The 15,212-nt window shown below is 35.4% G+C and overlaps 1 protein-coding gene across 1 annotated transcript; it reads right to left on the bottom strand.

Annotated features, from left to right (window-relative positions):
- Positions 1 to 3,027: 3,027 nt before the first annotated feature.
- LOC129259096 (erbin-like) lies at positions 3,028 to 13,933 on the bottom strand. Its single transcript, XM_064097855.1, has 2 exons — positions 13,705 to 13,933; positions 3,028 to 4,855 (listed from the first exon to the last, which is right to left on the bottom strand). Exon 2 carries the CDS (start codon positions 4,811 to 4,813, stop codon positions 3,236 to 3,238), a length of 1,578 nt encoding a protein of 525 aa, XP_063953925.1. The 5' UTR covers positions 4,814 to 4,855; positions 13,705 to 13,933; the 3' UTR covers positions 3,028 to 3,235.
- Positions 13,934 to 15,212: the final 1,279 nt, after the last annotated feature.

Raw genomic sequence — 15,212 nt, 5'->3', positions numbered from 1 at the left:
AATTGTTCATAATAATCAGAAAATATTACCTAAGGAAAAAAAAGACTTTTATTTGCTGATGTAAAATAAAATTAAGTGTCATGAATCATGAATGGTACATTTAGGAAGAGTTCCTTCCCCTTTTAAGACCAGATAAGAAAACTTGATCATGATATTAAAAGAAATATTGCCATTTTTAAAATGTGCCACCCAAGAACAGAAAAAAAGTCCTCTCTATAAAGTATCTTTGCCTCTTGATTTAAAAAGGGGTAGAGGCACTTCTCACAACAAGAATGCATTGTACAATTCGATGCAAAATGGGGGCAAATGTTCCATGGGGGGCACATGCTCTACTGTGCCACCCCCCCCCCCCTCCACACCTCCTTGGACCTATAGGCCAGGTAACATACATTAAGGTTAATACACAGATGACCTTTTGATCATGAAATTGGCATGCAGGTTGGTAAAAATACGCAATTATGAATATCAGTTTACCTCAATTTACTCACAAGGGCAACATGCACCTGTCCACGATATTAATGTTTTCCTATCCTCTACAGTACATACTTTATAAAAGCAATTATCCAATGAATTCATACATGTACATTATACTTGATATCAAGCGAGTGCATGTAGCTAATTGAGCCAGTAATATTACACATGTCATTGGTGATCATGGCAACAATTCATTTGGGGTTTAATCATCATTTGATCTATTTGAAAGTTGGTAGCATAACATGTTATAATTCCAAGATCACAGAGATGAAAATATGTAATGTTTTGGGAATGTGTTGAACCTGTGGTATACAAGTGCGGTGTGTCTAGTCAGATACTCAAATGTGTAATATCCAAATTCCTTTTCCATATCTCTAACAAAATGTGCAAATTAATTTGAAATCTATATGTACGTAAACAGATAAAAATAAATTGCATTTGTAAAGCAACATGTAAAAACAAATTTATTCAAAATGCTGTTGTATAGGATTTATGAGGCTAAAAATGGTATCTATAAACCTCTTCACTGAAAATTCATAGTCGAGCATTATAGATGAACAAGTGGAGAAAGTCGGCATCCATTTTTCAAATTCTAATAATATTCAGCTCTATTTTCTTTAGAAGCAGCTGCAATCGACAATGCTCATGCTCTAATAATAAGGTCCAAATCTGCCGTTCCTGTGCAAACGTGTTGTTTTTCTCCCCTTCACATCATCCGCCCCCGTCTGTAAAGTTCTATCTTATTCAGTATAGATCTCTACTGTCTTCATCTTTAAGTGACATGGAATAATGAAACATGTGTGCATAGGCTGAAGGCTGAAGTTATATTGTTTCTGCAGAGAAAGAGAGAGAGAAGTGAATATGAAATCAATATTCATAGACATGCTCTCACTTTCTTTCTCTCTGTAACATAAACATAATGGATATTTCTGTTATAATGTACATGTATAATACATTGTGCAAACTTCTTGGTTAAATATTTCTATATTTTAACATCTGTAAGTGAAATACAGGCAGGATGTGGCTAATAGAAGTACTCTCCTTTGCCAAGATTGAGTATAATATCAATCACACTAGCTTATTTTATATCCTTTGTATATTGAATTCCTTGAGTTTTTCTTCTCAAATCGGGGTAATCCACAAGGTAATAATGAATTATTTGAAGTGCAGTGTTATCATTATGTTATCAAAAATATTTTGTGAGCATTACCATTAGACATGAAAAGGACATTGTGAAATTCATCTCGCAATCTGATATGAAATAAATTTGAATCCAGCTCTTATGACAGTACAAATTAACACGCAAGCGAAATGGGGACGTCATTCTTAAATGAACAATGGCCAAAATGGTTCTAACATTGTGTAAATGAGCCCCTGTAAATATCTACTGAACAGAGCACACACGTATATGTTTTGGCATGAACAAGAGTGGGAAATAGAGTCACTGTTCAGAAAATACTTCTTTTTTATATATCTTGACAAGAACATAGACCGTAAAAGGCACTATAGACACTAAAGTGAAATTCAACACGTATTTTATATTGCAATTTTAAGTGTACATGTAGGCAGTGGTATGATATTCAGAATGTCATACAACAAATAACTACATGTCCATGTATTATACTACACCTAAAGGCTAGGGTGAAACATTATTGTATTTAAGAAGTAAAATGTTTAGTACAGTTGAAAAAAAAAACAATGCCAGCATAAAACAGTATCCAATACGATAGTCAGTTTATTCACCCCTCTTCATAGCATAGTCACAATTTCTGAAGATCAAGATGTGATATCGGATTTTACTGTAAAATTTTAAGTGTGTAATTAATGACAAAATACATTTACTTATTTGTATTAAAAAGTATTAGTGAATACAGAAAATTTATGAGTTTCTTTCTCTCTCTTGTATGAAGGCTTGATATTTGGATTCCTAGCCAAAAAGGTTTTTCTTCTGAGGCACTAATTTTTACTACATTTTCAAGGTGACAATCAACGTTTTAAACTAATCAACATATCAAATATATTGTATCTTTTTATTATGTACATCTACATGTATATCTATCTTCACACATGATCACACACAACAAACTCACATTTTTATTGGATCCTTATTTACATGTACCTACTTCATACCTATTGAAAGAATACTTTATAGAGTAGCATATCAGCTAATTTTAAAGCTAAACATATTTTATGAGTTTTTTCCATAAAACTTCTGGTATGCATTTTCCTAAACCCTACATTTCGTGTCATAAATTTCACCACATGTTTTGTCCAAACAAGATATTAGAGCCATTCCCATCCTTAATTACTTGTTTAGAAGTGCTGTACCAGTTTTCGGTCATCTATCATTTAAAACAAATGTCAGAAAGAATATTTTTGAACTTGGGTATACATTTTATATGTTTGATAGTGCTTGCTCAACAAATATGAAACATTTTATTTTTAACTGTACTACAGAAAAAAAAAGGATAGGCATTTTACTTTTTTTTTTAACCAAAATAAAAATATATGTAAACAACTTTGTGCAGCATTTCTGGGTTTTTTTAATGGGTTATGTTCTATCTGCTTATGTTTCTTTTCTATGTTTGCAGGCTTGTCATTATTATACTTTTCTATTGATTTGCGAATAATTGCATGCAAGACTTTATTAGTAGTCAGATACCATTATCAATGGTGAGTTTTGCTAGAGCAATCTTGATAATATCTGGTATAGTGAGAAATTAAACAAAAATCATAATTTCATGAAACTCTGGTATCAGCATCAGATAAGCCTTTCGTTGTATTGCTGAGAATCTCCATCTTCTTGTGTCGTTGTAGTTGCAGGAGTCTGCACCTTATCTGGAATGGATGGGGACACTTCACCTGTATCGCCATCCCTAACTTCTGCAGGGCTTTCATCACCTATGATTGGCTGTTCCTCTTCAGGTTGTGATTCACTACCATTTGCCATCTCAGCTGAGCTGCTGTCATCTGGTGGCGATTGTTCCTCTGAAGACTGTGACGCAGTTCCATCTGCATCAGCAGACACCTCATCTGGCTCCTCTTGGTCACTCTTCTCTTCTGAAGCACTCAGGCTTTCTTGATCACCTCCATCATCATAATTTGCGGTAGATTCCTCAACAGCTGGTGAAGACTCCTCTGCAACGACTTCATCTGGCTTGGCAACAACTTCATCTGGGACAGCACTATCCTCTGTTGGATTCTCATCTTCTATGGATTCACCTCTGGTTGATTCCTGCATAGTATCAGCCTCAGGTTCTTCTGACACTGCTTGGTCCGGAACTACGTCTTCTTCCTCTTCTACCTGGGCTCCTTCTGATGGTACTTCCACAGAATCATTGTCTCCTTGATCATTCTGAACTTGTTGTTCCTCCTCTATCCTATCTGACTCTGGGAGGTCGTCCACAACCACTTGTTCCTCAGCGTCATCATCTACATGCTCTCCTGGAACATCTTCATCGTTCGCAGGTACAATCTCAGGCACTTCTCCAACTACTCCATTAGCATCATTTGTCTCATCGTTTACCTTGTCTCCTCCGTTTACCTCTGGCATTTCCTGTTGTTGCCCTTCAATCACATCATTCTGTTCAACTTCTGTCTGCTCCTCGACGTCCTCTGGAATGTCTGGTCTAGGATTCTTCTTTTCATAATTTCTCATGGCAGCCATTCCTTTACTTGCAGAAAGAGCTGATGGGTATACTAAAGGATTATCTTGCAGAGCTAGCTTCTTAAGAGACTTAGCCTTTGTACAAAAGTTCTCTGGAAGTCCCTTAATCTTGTTTGATGATGCGAACACTTCGGTCAGCTTAGACATTCCTGCAAGCTCTTCAGGAAGTGTTGTTAGCTGGTTGTCATCCACCACTAAACTCTGAAGGTTGGGCATGTCCTTGATTCCTGGCGGCAAACTCTTCAGCTTGTTCTTCTTCATGGATAAATCCTGAACTGGACTCTGGAACAAAGCTGCTGGGAATTCCTCAAACAAGTTACCATCAAGCACAAGCTCCTCTAATTTCCTTAAGTAGATAATATCTCTTGGCAGAGAAGTTAGCTTGTTCTTACTGATGTTGAGGTATCGAAGATTCTCAAGATCCCCTATGACTTCTGGAAACTGTTCAAAGTTATTGTTTGACAGGTCTAGTCTCTCAAGTTTTTTAAATCTTTCTAGTTGGCTGGGCAGCTTAGATAGTTTATTTCGCTTCAGCGTCAGACCAATTGCCTTGCTGTTATTGAAGAAACTTCTTGGAAAGTCATCAATGGGCTGGTTGAAAATCTCAATGCATTGGCCAAAATCTCCCTTGTGGTCAAGGATATTGTCATAGGTTATCTTCAAGTCCCCCATGATGGAATCTTGGAGTTCCGTCTCGTTGCTGCAATAACAAGTCTGTAAATCATATGAAAAGAGAATAGAAATCACAAGCTAAAAATATGATGCAACATTCAATTCTTACAATATATATAAATTCATGTATTAAAAAACATCATGATTAATAATAATACATGTAGTGATGATATAATAATAATGGTCTTTATTAGGCATCAAAACATTTTGGCAGCCAATGGCTGAATTATAAATGTTTGTACACGGTAACAAGATTCACATATAAATTTGACAGAACAGTATACAAAATATACAAAATATGATTAATCAATATACACAAGAAAGGGCAAACTCCATCCAACCTTGCAAAGATAACTAGAAAAAAGGAAACATTTGATGATGGCAATACCAATAATAATGATAAAAATAATGATAATAAAAATAAGAGCAAGCATAATGTAATGTAACAGACACTCATGTATTGCCACAATGCCACTATATATCTTTTGACATTGACTGCAGGCTACATACAAGAGCAACTGAATGCAAACCCTACACGCTAACACATATTTATTGATTTTTGAGATCTCAATAATAGTGAAATTGTTATCTTTAATACACATAATATTAATAAGTGTAAATGAACAAGCATTGAATCAAATTTTTATAAAAGTCACCTTTTCCCACGCTTGACTTCACAATCATTCGTGTTAATCGTGTATGAATATGAATGACAAGGATTACAGTGGATCGCCCTTTTAACCTAGCACACCTCACACACCTTATGCACATAAGTAGGAGTTCTGAATGCTTTATCAGCTACTGAAAGGTATTTGGGTCCACTCACAGTTAGCAAATGAGGGGATTAAATTATGTATATGGTTAAACTCCCAAGAGTTTACACAGAGATAAAGCCATTTTGGCTTCCAAATTCTTTGGGGAGACAGGGGCAAAGGTAAATGTACCCCACAGGTACATGTACTCCATTCTAAGATACTACATGTAGTTGATCTGAATTCAAAGTAAAATCTATAGAAGGTGTGACAATCTTTTGTCTCGAAAAACAGTGGTGATGTTGAATCCTGTTTAAAGTGGAGAGGCAATACCAGAAGTCCACAGAAATTACAAACATTTCAATTACTCCAAAATTAAAAACAAAAAATCTTATTGATAAATATGTTGACAATATGAATATTATCTGAAGAGTATGCATTTGCTGGTAGACACAACGTACTCTGTTTGTAACCCCCTCCCCCAAACTGTATTTTTGTATATTTTATTAAATTTATTTTTCTCCCTATATATTTACTTACCCTTTGAAAGAGATGAAATAAAATGAATTTGAACTCTACCACATACAAGTTTGGATGATGGTGGAATGACTGTGTCATATAATATTGTGTAATTCCAATTCCAATTATAATAATAATAATAATAATCTTCTGTTAACATAAGAGGTCATTTGAAGCATATTGGTAATGATCAACAGGTATATAGAGCACTGGCAGATACTCTGAGATGGGGCAGTAATAATACACCCATGTGGCAGTATAATCTTCAATCTGATAGACAGGGTAAATATTGGAGTGTTTGCTGCTGGAGATGATAAGCAAGTAAGGTAAACGCACTTTGGAACTAGGCCAACAAATTAAAAAGATAATGTGTAGTTTCTACCAAAGATTTTTTTCTCAGAGTTCTTAGATGTCTGAAAACTACATTTTGGTCCATTAAAATTAAACATGAAACTTGCCCATTAATGGGGTTTAAATTCTAGATTCATGTACCGGCCAGTACACTTCTCTTGCTTGTGGGCAAGATAAGTCCTGGCAAAAACTTGATTTTTTGCAATTGAATTGATTTTGTTCAAAATACTTGAAATATATTAGGAGTTACCTCACCTACACCTTTGAAATGATGATTTAAGTGGAGATAGAGTGATGTCACTTGTTTAAGGAGGTAGAGAGGGGGGGTGGTGTTCAAACTGAATGTAAAGGGCCATTTTTATTCAATTCAATATGTAAAGGCTCATGAAACTAGACTGTAAGCCAATTATAAAAATATTATAACGTTACAATTAGGAGACATTCACATTGCCCATATGAACCCATTTTTTAGTTTAAAAAAGGTAAGCACTGTGACACTAACAAAGGAGGAATACAGTACTCCTGTCACATTTAGTCGCCATGAATTTCTTATATGTACAACTACATGTACATGATAACTTTGAATTATGACTATGTGCAGTTCAGTTGACAAGTTGGAAATAAACATGTCTAATAAATTCACCCTCAAATAATAACCCACATCATAGAGAGAGACCGAAGAAGGAGATGGGGTAATAATTTTATTTTCATGTTATTCAAAGCACTACTGCCAAAGCTTTAGTGGTCTTTTGCCATGGAAACGGCTTACATCATAACTATCAATTTCTAAGCTCCATGGTATACCTTTTCTCACATTGATACATCTAATTTTCACCCCCCTTTTCACTCCAAGATGATCAAATTACACAAGGGAAACCACTTTCAACCATTTCTTATTATTTTATTTGATATTCTTCTCTCTTTTAGTAATTGCTGGTTTTTTAAAACAATAATACGAAGAGAGAAAAACAAAATAATCTTCAATGGCAGTAATTCTTGGAAAGTCGTGCCTAGGTAGTACCTTGACATAATTTATTGATGGCCTCAACATTTGCATGTAGTCTTGTCAGTCATGAATGATTCACTAAATTAATAATTTGACACTGATTTTGATGGCAGAAGTTATTTTTATTATTTGATACCCGCAAACCAAGTACATACATGTACTGACTATTAGTGAATCACTAATAGTCAGTATGTACTTGGTTTGGAATCAAATAATAAAAATAACTTCTGCTATCAAAATCAGTGTCAAATTATTGAATAAAATATACATGACATAATCCTCTGGGAATGAGTTTACATTTGGGATGCACTGTATAAGTATATATGGCAAGCTTAAGCATTATGCGCATTATGAAGGACGTGAAAATTATACACAAATGTACCATGTACATGATGTACAAATTAAGTTCAAAGCATAAAAACATTTGTCAGCCTATATTTATGTACGTGCATCAGAAATATGATAATCTGTCCAGCATAAAATCCTTCTTAAATACAAACAGATGCACAGTTTGCTATTCACTGTTGTACAGTGAGTGACTAAGTAAATATCAGATCAGTGGGAAAATAGAATTATAGCTCACAATGATCTACATACATAGATCTTTAGATTACTGTTGTATGTACTTGGGAGCAGCCCTAGATTAGAATTCATTAATTGAATTATCGCTCCCACAGTCTTGGTAGGCTAAGGTAAAGTCAACACAACCTGTTCATGGTACAAATCCAATGTGACTGCAGCATGTTTGTGTCAAGCTGGCATAGAGGGATTCTAGATGGTTCTACGTACATGTATCGTATGTTTCTGACTGCTCAGTTCACAATTAAAGACATAACACCAGTTGTGGTAACGATCTCAAAATGAGTTCAAACAGAATCCAATAAAATTACCACCCAAGTGTTTATACGTGCCAGATGTCTCTGGAAAAAATGTGTAATTGCTGAGAAATTATCAAAATAAGCAAGGAATTCTATTGAATGTTGGGTATTTTTCCAAGCAATATTAATACACTGTCCAACAAATGCTTTTCTGTGTTTTTAGTGATCATCAGAATGATTGGTTTTGAGCTATTAGATTTCATGATTTCACAAAGATACATGTAAGTTTACATGAATGCACCAGATAATATTGTTACAATCAACCTTGATTCAAAAGACTTTCCCATGAAATAATTGTTTGCTGCAACTACTTTCTTTTACCTTAACATATTTTTATTGGTGGGGTTTTTAATTTGTAACCCTTTTATTACCACTTATTCTTCTCAATTCCGAGCAAAAATGAAATGATATGAAACAGTGTTCCGGAATTCTTCATGAGAAGTAATCGAGGAAAATATTAAAGTTTTTAACTGCAAATGCCTACATCCAAGCTATTTCATCAAGCAACACTGTTTTACACTACCCCATTCCAATGCCTATACATGTATTTCACCCCTATTCATAAAATTCAATAAATAAAACGAATGCTTTGCTTAGATCGTATTCTTGTATTGTCACTATGTTTGCACAATGTGCCCTTCAGATGTGTTACTGCTGGTGACTAAACTGAATACAGTATTGTGATATAAGAAGACTGGAATGGTGATATCCCAATGCATTGTTCTTTAGTCATAAACTTCATTTAAGATTGTCTGTTTCAGTTCTGGGAATGAACTAAAATCAAACTTTCTGAGTAAAACACTAGATACAGCAATGTAGATTCTGCCATGATTTGTATGTCTATTATGATTTGGTACGGTCACTTGTATTTCCTCTTTATCAGTTCTTTTTAAAGAGTTTAATATACATTTTCATTATCATAGCAGACAAAATCCTTAGAATTTCTTACTATCACCAATTATGAAGTTTTCATCTGTTTTTCACTATGTTGTTGTAAGTTTCAGTTACTTTAATTTACATTTTAATGTAAAACATATCAACATCAATATCATTATTATTGTCATCATAATCATTACTATATCACTATATTCTTCCTAAAGATGTCTGACTATGTGATAATGTTGTAGTTCCATTTTAAAAGTCTTTTAGCCCTGGGCAAACAGTGCATTGAGCTGAAACATAAATGAACAAACATGTTGAAGAAAAATATATCTTTAACTCAAAGAAAATGGTCTCCAAACCTCAAAGGAGGTCACTGTAGTCAGTGGCACTATTTTTTGAGTGAAATATGTTATGCATAGGCATGGGGACCTTTTTTTCTTTTCATATTGTTCATGGAACAAAATGACACATCAATTTGGTAGTGAAGACCTTTTTTTTGGGTTGTCAAAATTTTAATGTACAAAATGCCGCCCCCCCCCCCTTTTTTTTGGAAATCCTAGATCTGCCCCTGACTGTACTCCAATTTATATGAGCATTCCCCTACCATTTTTACTACCTTATTTACTAACTTATACATGTACAACCAAATGGCATTGCTTTGTCACGGCGAGACAGTGACCATAAAAACATGCAGTTCCCCTGAAAATCATCTCCACCCACTACTATGCCCATTATTTCTCACTTATCATAATAACAGAAATTACAAAAAATGCATAATTTCCATTTAGAATATTGTATAATCAAACGAAAAAAAGTGGTGATCAAAGTGCATTGTTTAACATTATAAGCCAATGGTCAGACTATACCGTCTCATAATTTATCATAATGCATTGCTATACAGGCCCTATGTGTTTAATATGCACATCTGATCAGATTACTTAAATAATATACATGTACCTGTATGCCTTAGAGGTGTACACATGGTAATTCAATATGCCCAGTTATCCTAAAATTGCCAAGAATCCTTATCTAAGATATGAAACAATTATATACAGAGAAGTACACAATTGATGTAGAGTGACAGGGTCTGAAAGAGGGGGGGGGGGATGATGCCTATAAAAAATAGAATTTACCATCTGGGCCCCGTTAAACGTTAACCATTATAGTAACTTTGCTATCCAATGGTATCTATCATGGAATTCTTGATTTTGATTGGCTGATGAGCATTACTACCATGGTAGTTACCATTGGAGAGCAAAGTTACCATAATAGTAACTTTAATGCAACGGGGCCCTGATTGTGTTTTGGAGCAGGGTGAGCCCCCCCAAAAAATTTCAAAACCGTACCGTCACTTCCGTGGCTGTGAGTAGGGTATGAAGTTGGGTAAACTGCTAATTCGTCTATTGCCAACTCATCCACTCATCACATGGTCTACCTTCATTTAGTCTAATGCCATTCCGTCCATCAACATTTCTTCTAACAACCATTTGGTCCAATAACCATTTGGTCCAATAATCACTTTGTCTAATCACCAGTTCGTCTATGACCATTTCGTCTAATAATCAGTTGGTTTAATACCCGTTTTTATTTTTCATTCATTTTGCCCAATTAACACATATTCAATTAGACCAAATGGTTTATGTACTAAATGGTTATTGGACCAACTGCTTATTAAACGAAATGGTGAGTGGACAATATGGCAATTAGACCATGTGGATAGTGGACTAATTGGTGATAGACCAAATGCTAGCAGAGTTGGTAATTAGACAAATTGGCATTTAATTGGAAATAAACCTGAAGTTGTGGCACACAATTACAATGTACTGTAAACGCTATTATTTTCGTGGGATTAAGTTTTCGCGCTTGGCGGCTTCAAAACATATTCGCGAGTTCTTGAATTCAAGCTGCACACTTCATAATCACAAACTCACGAACTTCCCCATCTGTGAATGGTTTTGATTAACATTTCAGCAAGGAAATTGTATTTTCTGATCATAATTCTAGCTCTATATAGCAGCGTAATTCAGCAGTGAGCTTTTATGACATTTAGGCTAACTTTTCTTTGCGGGGAGGACATCGTGGGAAGGCAAAACTGAGGCGCTGCTAGCCTGGTATGGACATCCGAGCACCGGGTAAGGACCAGGGGGATTATGGCTATTCAAAGTGCATGGGATCAATCAACAAACCTGGGCAATCGACAAGACGTCTTTTTAAGAACTTAACAGATCTAAACACTCACCAATCAAAACTTGATTATAAATATTATGAATAATTATTATTACAATAATGATTATTTATAAACAATTTTAAATTTTATTATCTGTTACATAATTTTTATTGATAAATTGTTCTTTAAAAAAAATCAGCATTTTGTAACAGCTTTTCGAAGCTACGTACATGTACGTCATAACAAAGCAGTTCAAGGGTCAAGCCTATTGTATGTGCGGTGTATACATGTACCAATGGATTGAGGGATCTACACGAGATCGGTCTGGTAAGAAACCTCTCATTTTTACCTTTTTGTTAAGATATTTTTTGCACCTTAATGTGCATTAGGCGTATATAGATAAATAAAATGATAGAAATTTACGTGATTTCTATAGTCAAAGATGGATTTCGTAGGGAAATCCATCTTTGTTTACATACATGTGTCTCTTATATGTATATGGGAGGGGGTTCAAGGCTTCATGATGAAGTAGTATATATGTCAAAATATTAAAAGATATCATCACAAAGTCCTCAAGGCTACATGTACATGCAGCCCCCCCCCCCCCACCAATGACCAAGTACACACAAACCATCCTGCTACACTTTGACCTAATTTTTTTTAATTTGGGTGGCTGTCGCAAACAAGAAAGTCTTCCCACGTTTTTTTTTCCGGGTGACAGTGGCGTAACAGGCGGGGCAAGCTGCCTCCTCCCTGGCGGATTTTACCGGGAAAATAAAAAAAATGGGAAAATAAAAAAAAATAGGAAAAAAAGAAAAGGGAGGGAGAAAGAAAGAAAGGGAAAGGGGAAGGAAAGGGGGAAAGGAAAGGGGAAAAGGAAAGGAGGAAAAGGAAGGAAAGGAGGAAAAGGAAGGAAAGCGGAAAAGGAACGAAAGAACATTTGAGAAAGAACAAATAATTCGAAATAGGCCTATGTAAATTGTAATGCAATAGCATGATGGGAAATAAATTAAAAGATGACAAAATGGCAAACAATAGCGGGAAATGAAGGTAGAATGGAATAAGTCAAAAGCTAAATTGGAAAACAAAGAAAGGGTCAAGAAAAAAAAAACTTAATAACATGACCGGGCTGCCGAGGATAGAAAATAAAGAGCGGGAAGAAAGATGGACTGCATACAACATTGTGCTGTATACGCTTGCTAAATTTTACGCAAATAAGCTACCGGGGCTTTCACAGTAGGGGCTCTTCATCTATAACCTTCAAATGGCTCGATAACGCCCCCTTTCGGGACCCTTCCTACATTAAGCTTTACGTTCAATCACTGGCATACAGGCGGGGGGGGGGGTCTTGGTTCCACACCCAAGAGGAAATAAAAGAAATTATAGGAGCAACGTATAATGAAATGAATGGAAACAATGAAATGTGTTGCTGAATTTGCTGAATATATTGGATATCTATCACATAATTAAAATTTAATTTCAATAGGCATTTTTTTCCAGCTCGCTTTGCTCGCTGGCGACTTTTTACAAATTTTCCCACATTGCTATGTTTTGCCCCCTCAAAATATTTGGTTCAATTGGGTTGAATAAATGTGTTGTGTAAAAGCTTTATTCTGTATATACCCGCGATTTGATTAAAAATGTCAAAAAATATCTCAAAGTTAAATTCTCATGAAAAAATGATATTTATTCTCGCTCGCTTCGCTCGGGACTTTATTAAGCAGCTTTTTGGCACATGCACCATACTGCGCTCCTCTTGTTTTTTTCACTCTTCACACTACTGCCACAAAGAATCATGTTCACAGTGGCATACAGACCACAAAAAAGGAATGGAAAGAGAGGAAAGTGAAATATATTATTCTCTGGATATCATGTCAAAATCTAACACAAAATTTGATTTTTGTATTAAAAATGTCAAGATTTTTGCTCGCTCGAAACTTTTTTTTTAAAGATAAATTCTGCCTGATAATGCAATGTCTGGCCCTCTCAAAATTGTCGCCTCATTACACCATTACGCCTTTTCATTCCATGATATGACCGGGAAATTTTTGGCTCTTACCACCCCCCTGGCCACCGATCCCTGTTACGCCGCTGCCGGACGATAATGGATATAGAAAACACCCACTGACATGAATTTGACGGAGTACTTGGCAACACAGATCCACGCAACGAACACGGCCATGATCGCATCTTGGTACTGCTTATTGGTTGCAACACCCTCCTCGCAAAACAAGCAACTCGACGATATTTTTTTAAAAACACTAATCAAATGAACCTCGCAGTTTATTGTCTCGTAAAACACAAGATCACCCAAAACAGAGAGAGAAGTAACTTACCAATCAGACTGACCGCGGGTGTGGATGATAAAATGTTAAAATCTGTAATATGACCAAAAATTAACTTCTGGCGATCGATATCTCGAATGTTCTTTCGAAAAACGCGCTGGTCTTTTAACCCACGGTAACCGGCCGTGCACCGTGCAGTGGCAGATGATGATTCCTACATGTGTGTATGAGGACCAGTGTGGTGTGCACCTGTTGATTTTTTTTTTTCATGCTTCAGCCGTGCGTACTGGTACCGTACGTACAAAGTCATGTACATAACTACCGTCAGTGGAATTGGCGCCTCACCTTATTCTCGTGGCGCCACCATTGTGGTAAATGTGGGAGAAGGGTGGTTTGTGTTTTTTGTTAGTTTTCAATTGAAAAGTAAAAAGCTGTCAAGCTCTCGGGTTACGTTTTGTGATTTAGATAACAAAGTATGACTTCTATAAAATGTACATGAAAAAGAAAAAACCTAGTTTAGTTGGCCAATCATATGTACGACCCCTAGTTTTTATATAGTCATTTTCATTAACAACCTGAATTACAGAGATTCCAAATAATTCCTGATAGGCTGTACATGTGGTAATTAATCTCTTCTTCTAATTGTGTTGGTATCTTCTGTTTCTTCTTTGTTGTCTATTTTACCTATTATTTCCTCTTCCGCTTCTCCCTCCCTTCTTTTTCTTCTTTCACTGTTCCATTCATCTTTTTTTTTTGCTCATTCTCAAGTTCTTCTTGATCCTCTTCCTTGGTGTTTAGTTTTAACAGCACTTCTCATTCTTATTCTCCCTATACTCTTGTCTGTCCCCCCCCCCCATATGACTACTTTAGTATTTCCCATTCTGGCACCTGACTGAATGGCGAAATATATTACCAGTTTGTCATTTTACGACCATGAGCTAATCAGCCTGAAGGGAAAGACCTTTTCTTCAAAATATCGCATCAAACTTGATCAAAGACTGTCTAAATTAATGAAAATCCAGTACGCCCCCGGTTCCAGTCACCATCATGTCATTTTATCAATAAAAATGTATTGAAGCGAGTGAAATCGCCTAGGGCTGATATTCTTTAAAATGTCATTCAAGACTATAATGCTGTCAATTATTATTGGTCTCTGTAGGATGTAAGATTTCAGTCATTAGTAATCATATCAAGTCATATACAATTTTACATAAATCTTACTTCATTCATATGGTTGCATAATAATAAACAGTAATATTTCATTTGAATGAAATGGTTTTTAATAAAGGATGTCACGTCATGATGTTTAAGATCAGAGCTTATTTTCTATTTGTTGTTGGCTAATTTCCAACATTTTTTTAATATGCTTGAGAAGTTCATAGTAGGCATATAGTATGAACATCACAATTCTTCTTGATCATGCCAGTTCATTTTTTTTAGAATATAACATAAATGGATGACTACAATCTACAATCAAAGAAATATGAATGTTTCTTAAATGAACATGATGAATTATGTTAAGTATGGGTATTGATGTGCTTTTACAATTAACCTTTATC

This window comes from Lytechinus pictus, chromosome 1 (assembly GCF_037042905.1).
Source record: "Lytechinus pictus isolate F3 Inbred chromosome 1, Lp3.0, whole genome shotgun sequence".
In the NCBI taxonomy this organism is placed as follows: Eukaryota; Metazoa; Echinodermata; class Echinoidea; order Temnopleuroida; family Toxopneustidae; genus Lytechinus; species Lytechinus pictus.
The sequence above is the reverse complement of the archived record's forward strand: the minus strand, read 5'-3'. Positions and strand labels throughout refer to the sequence as shown.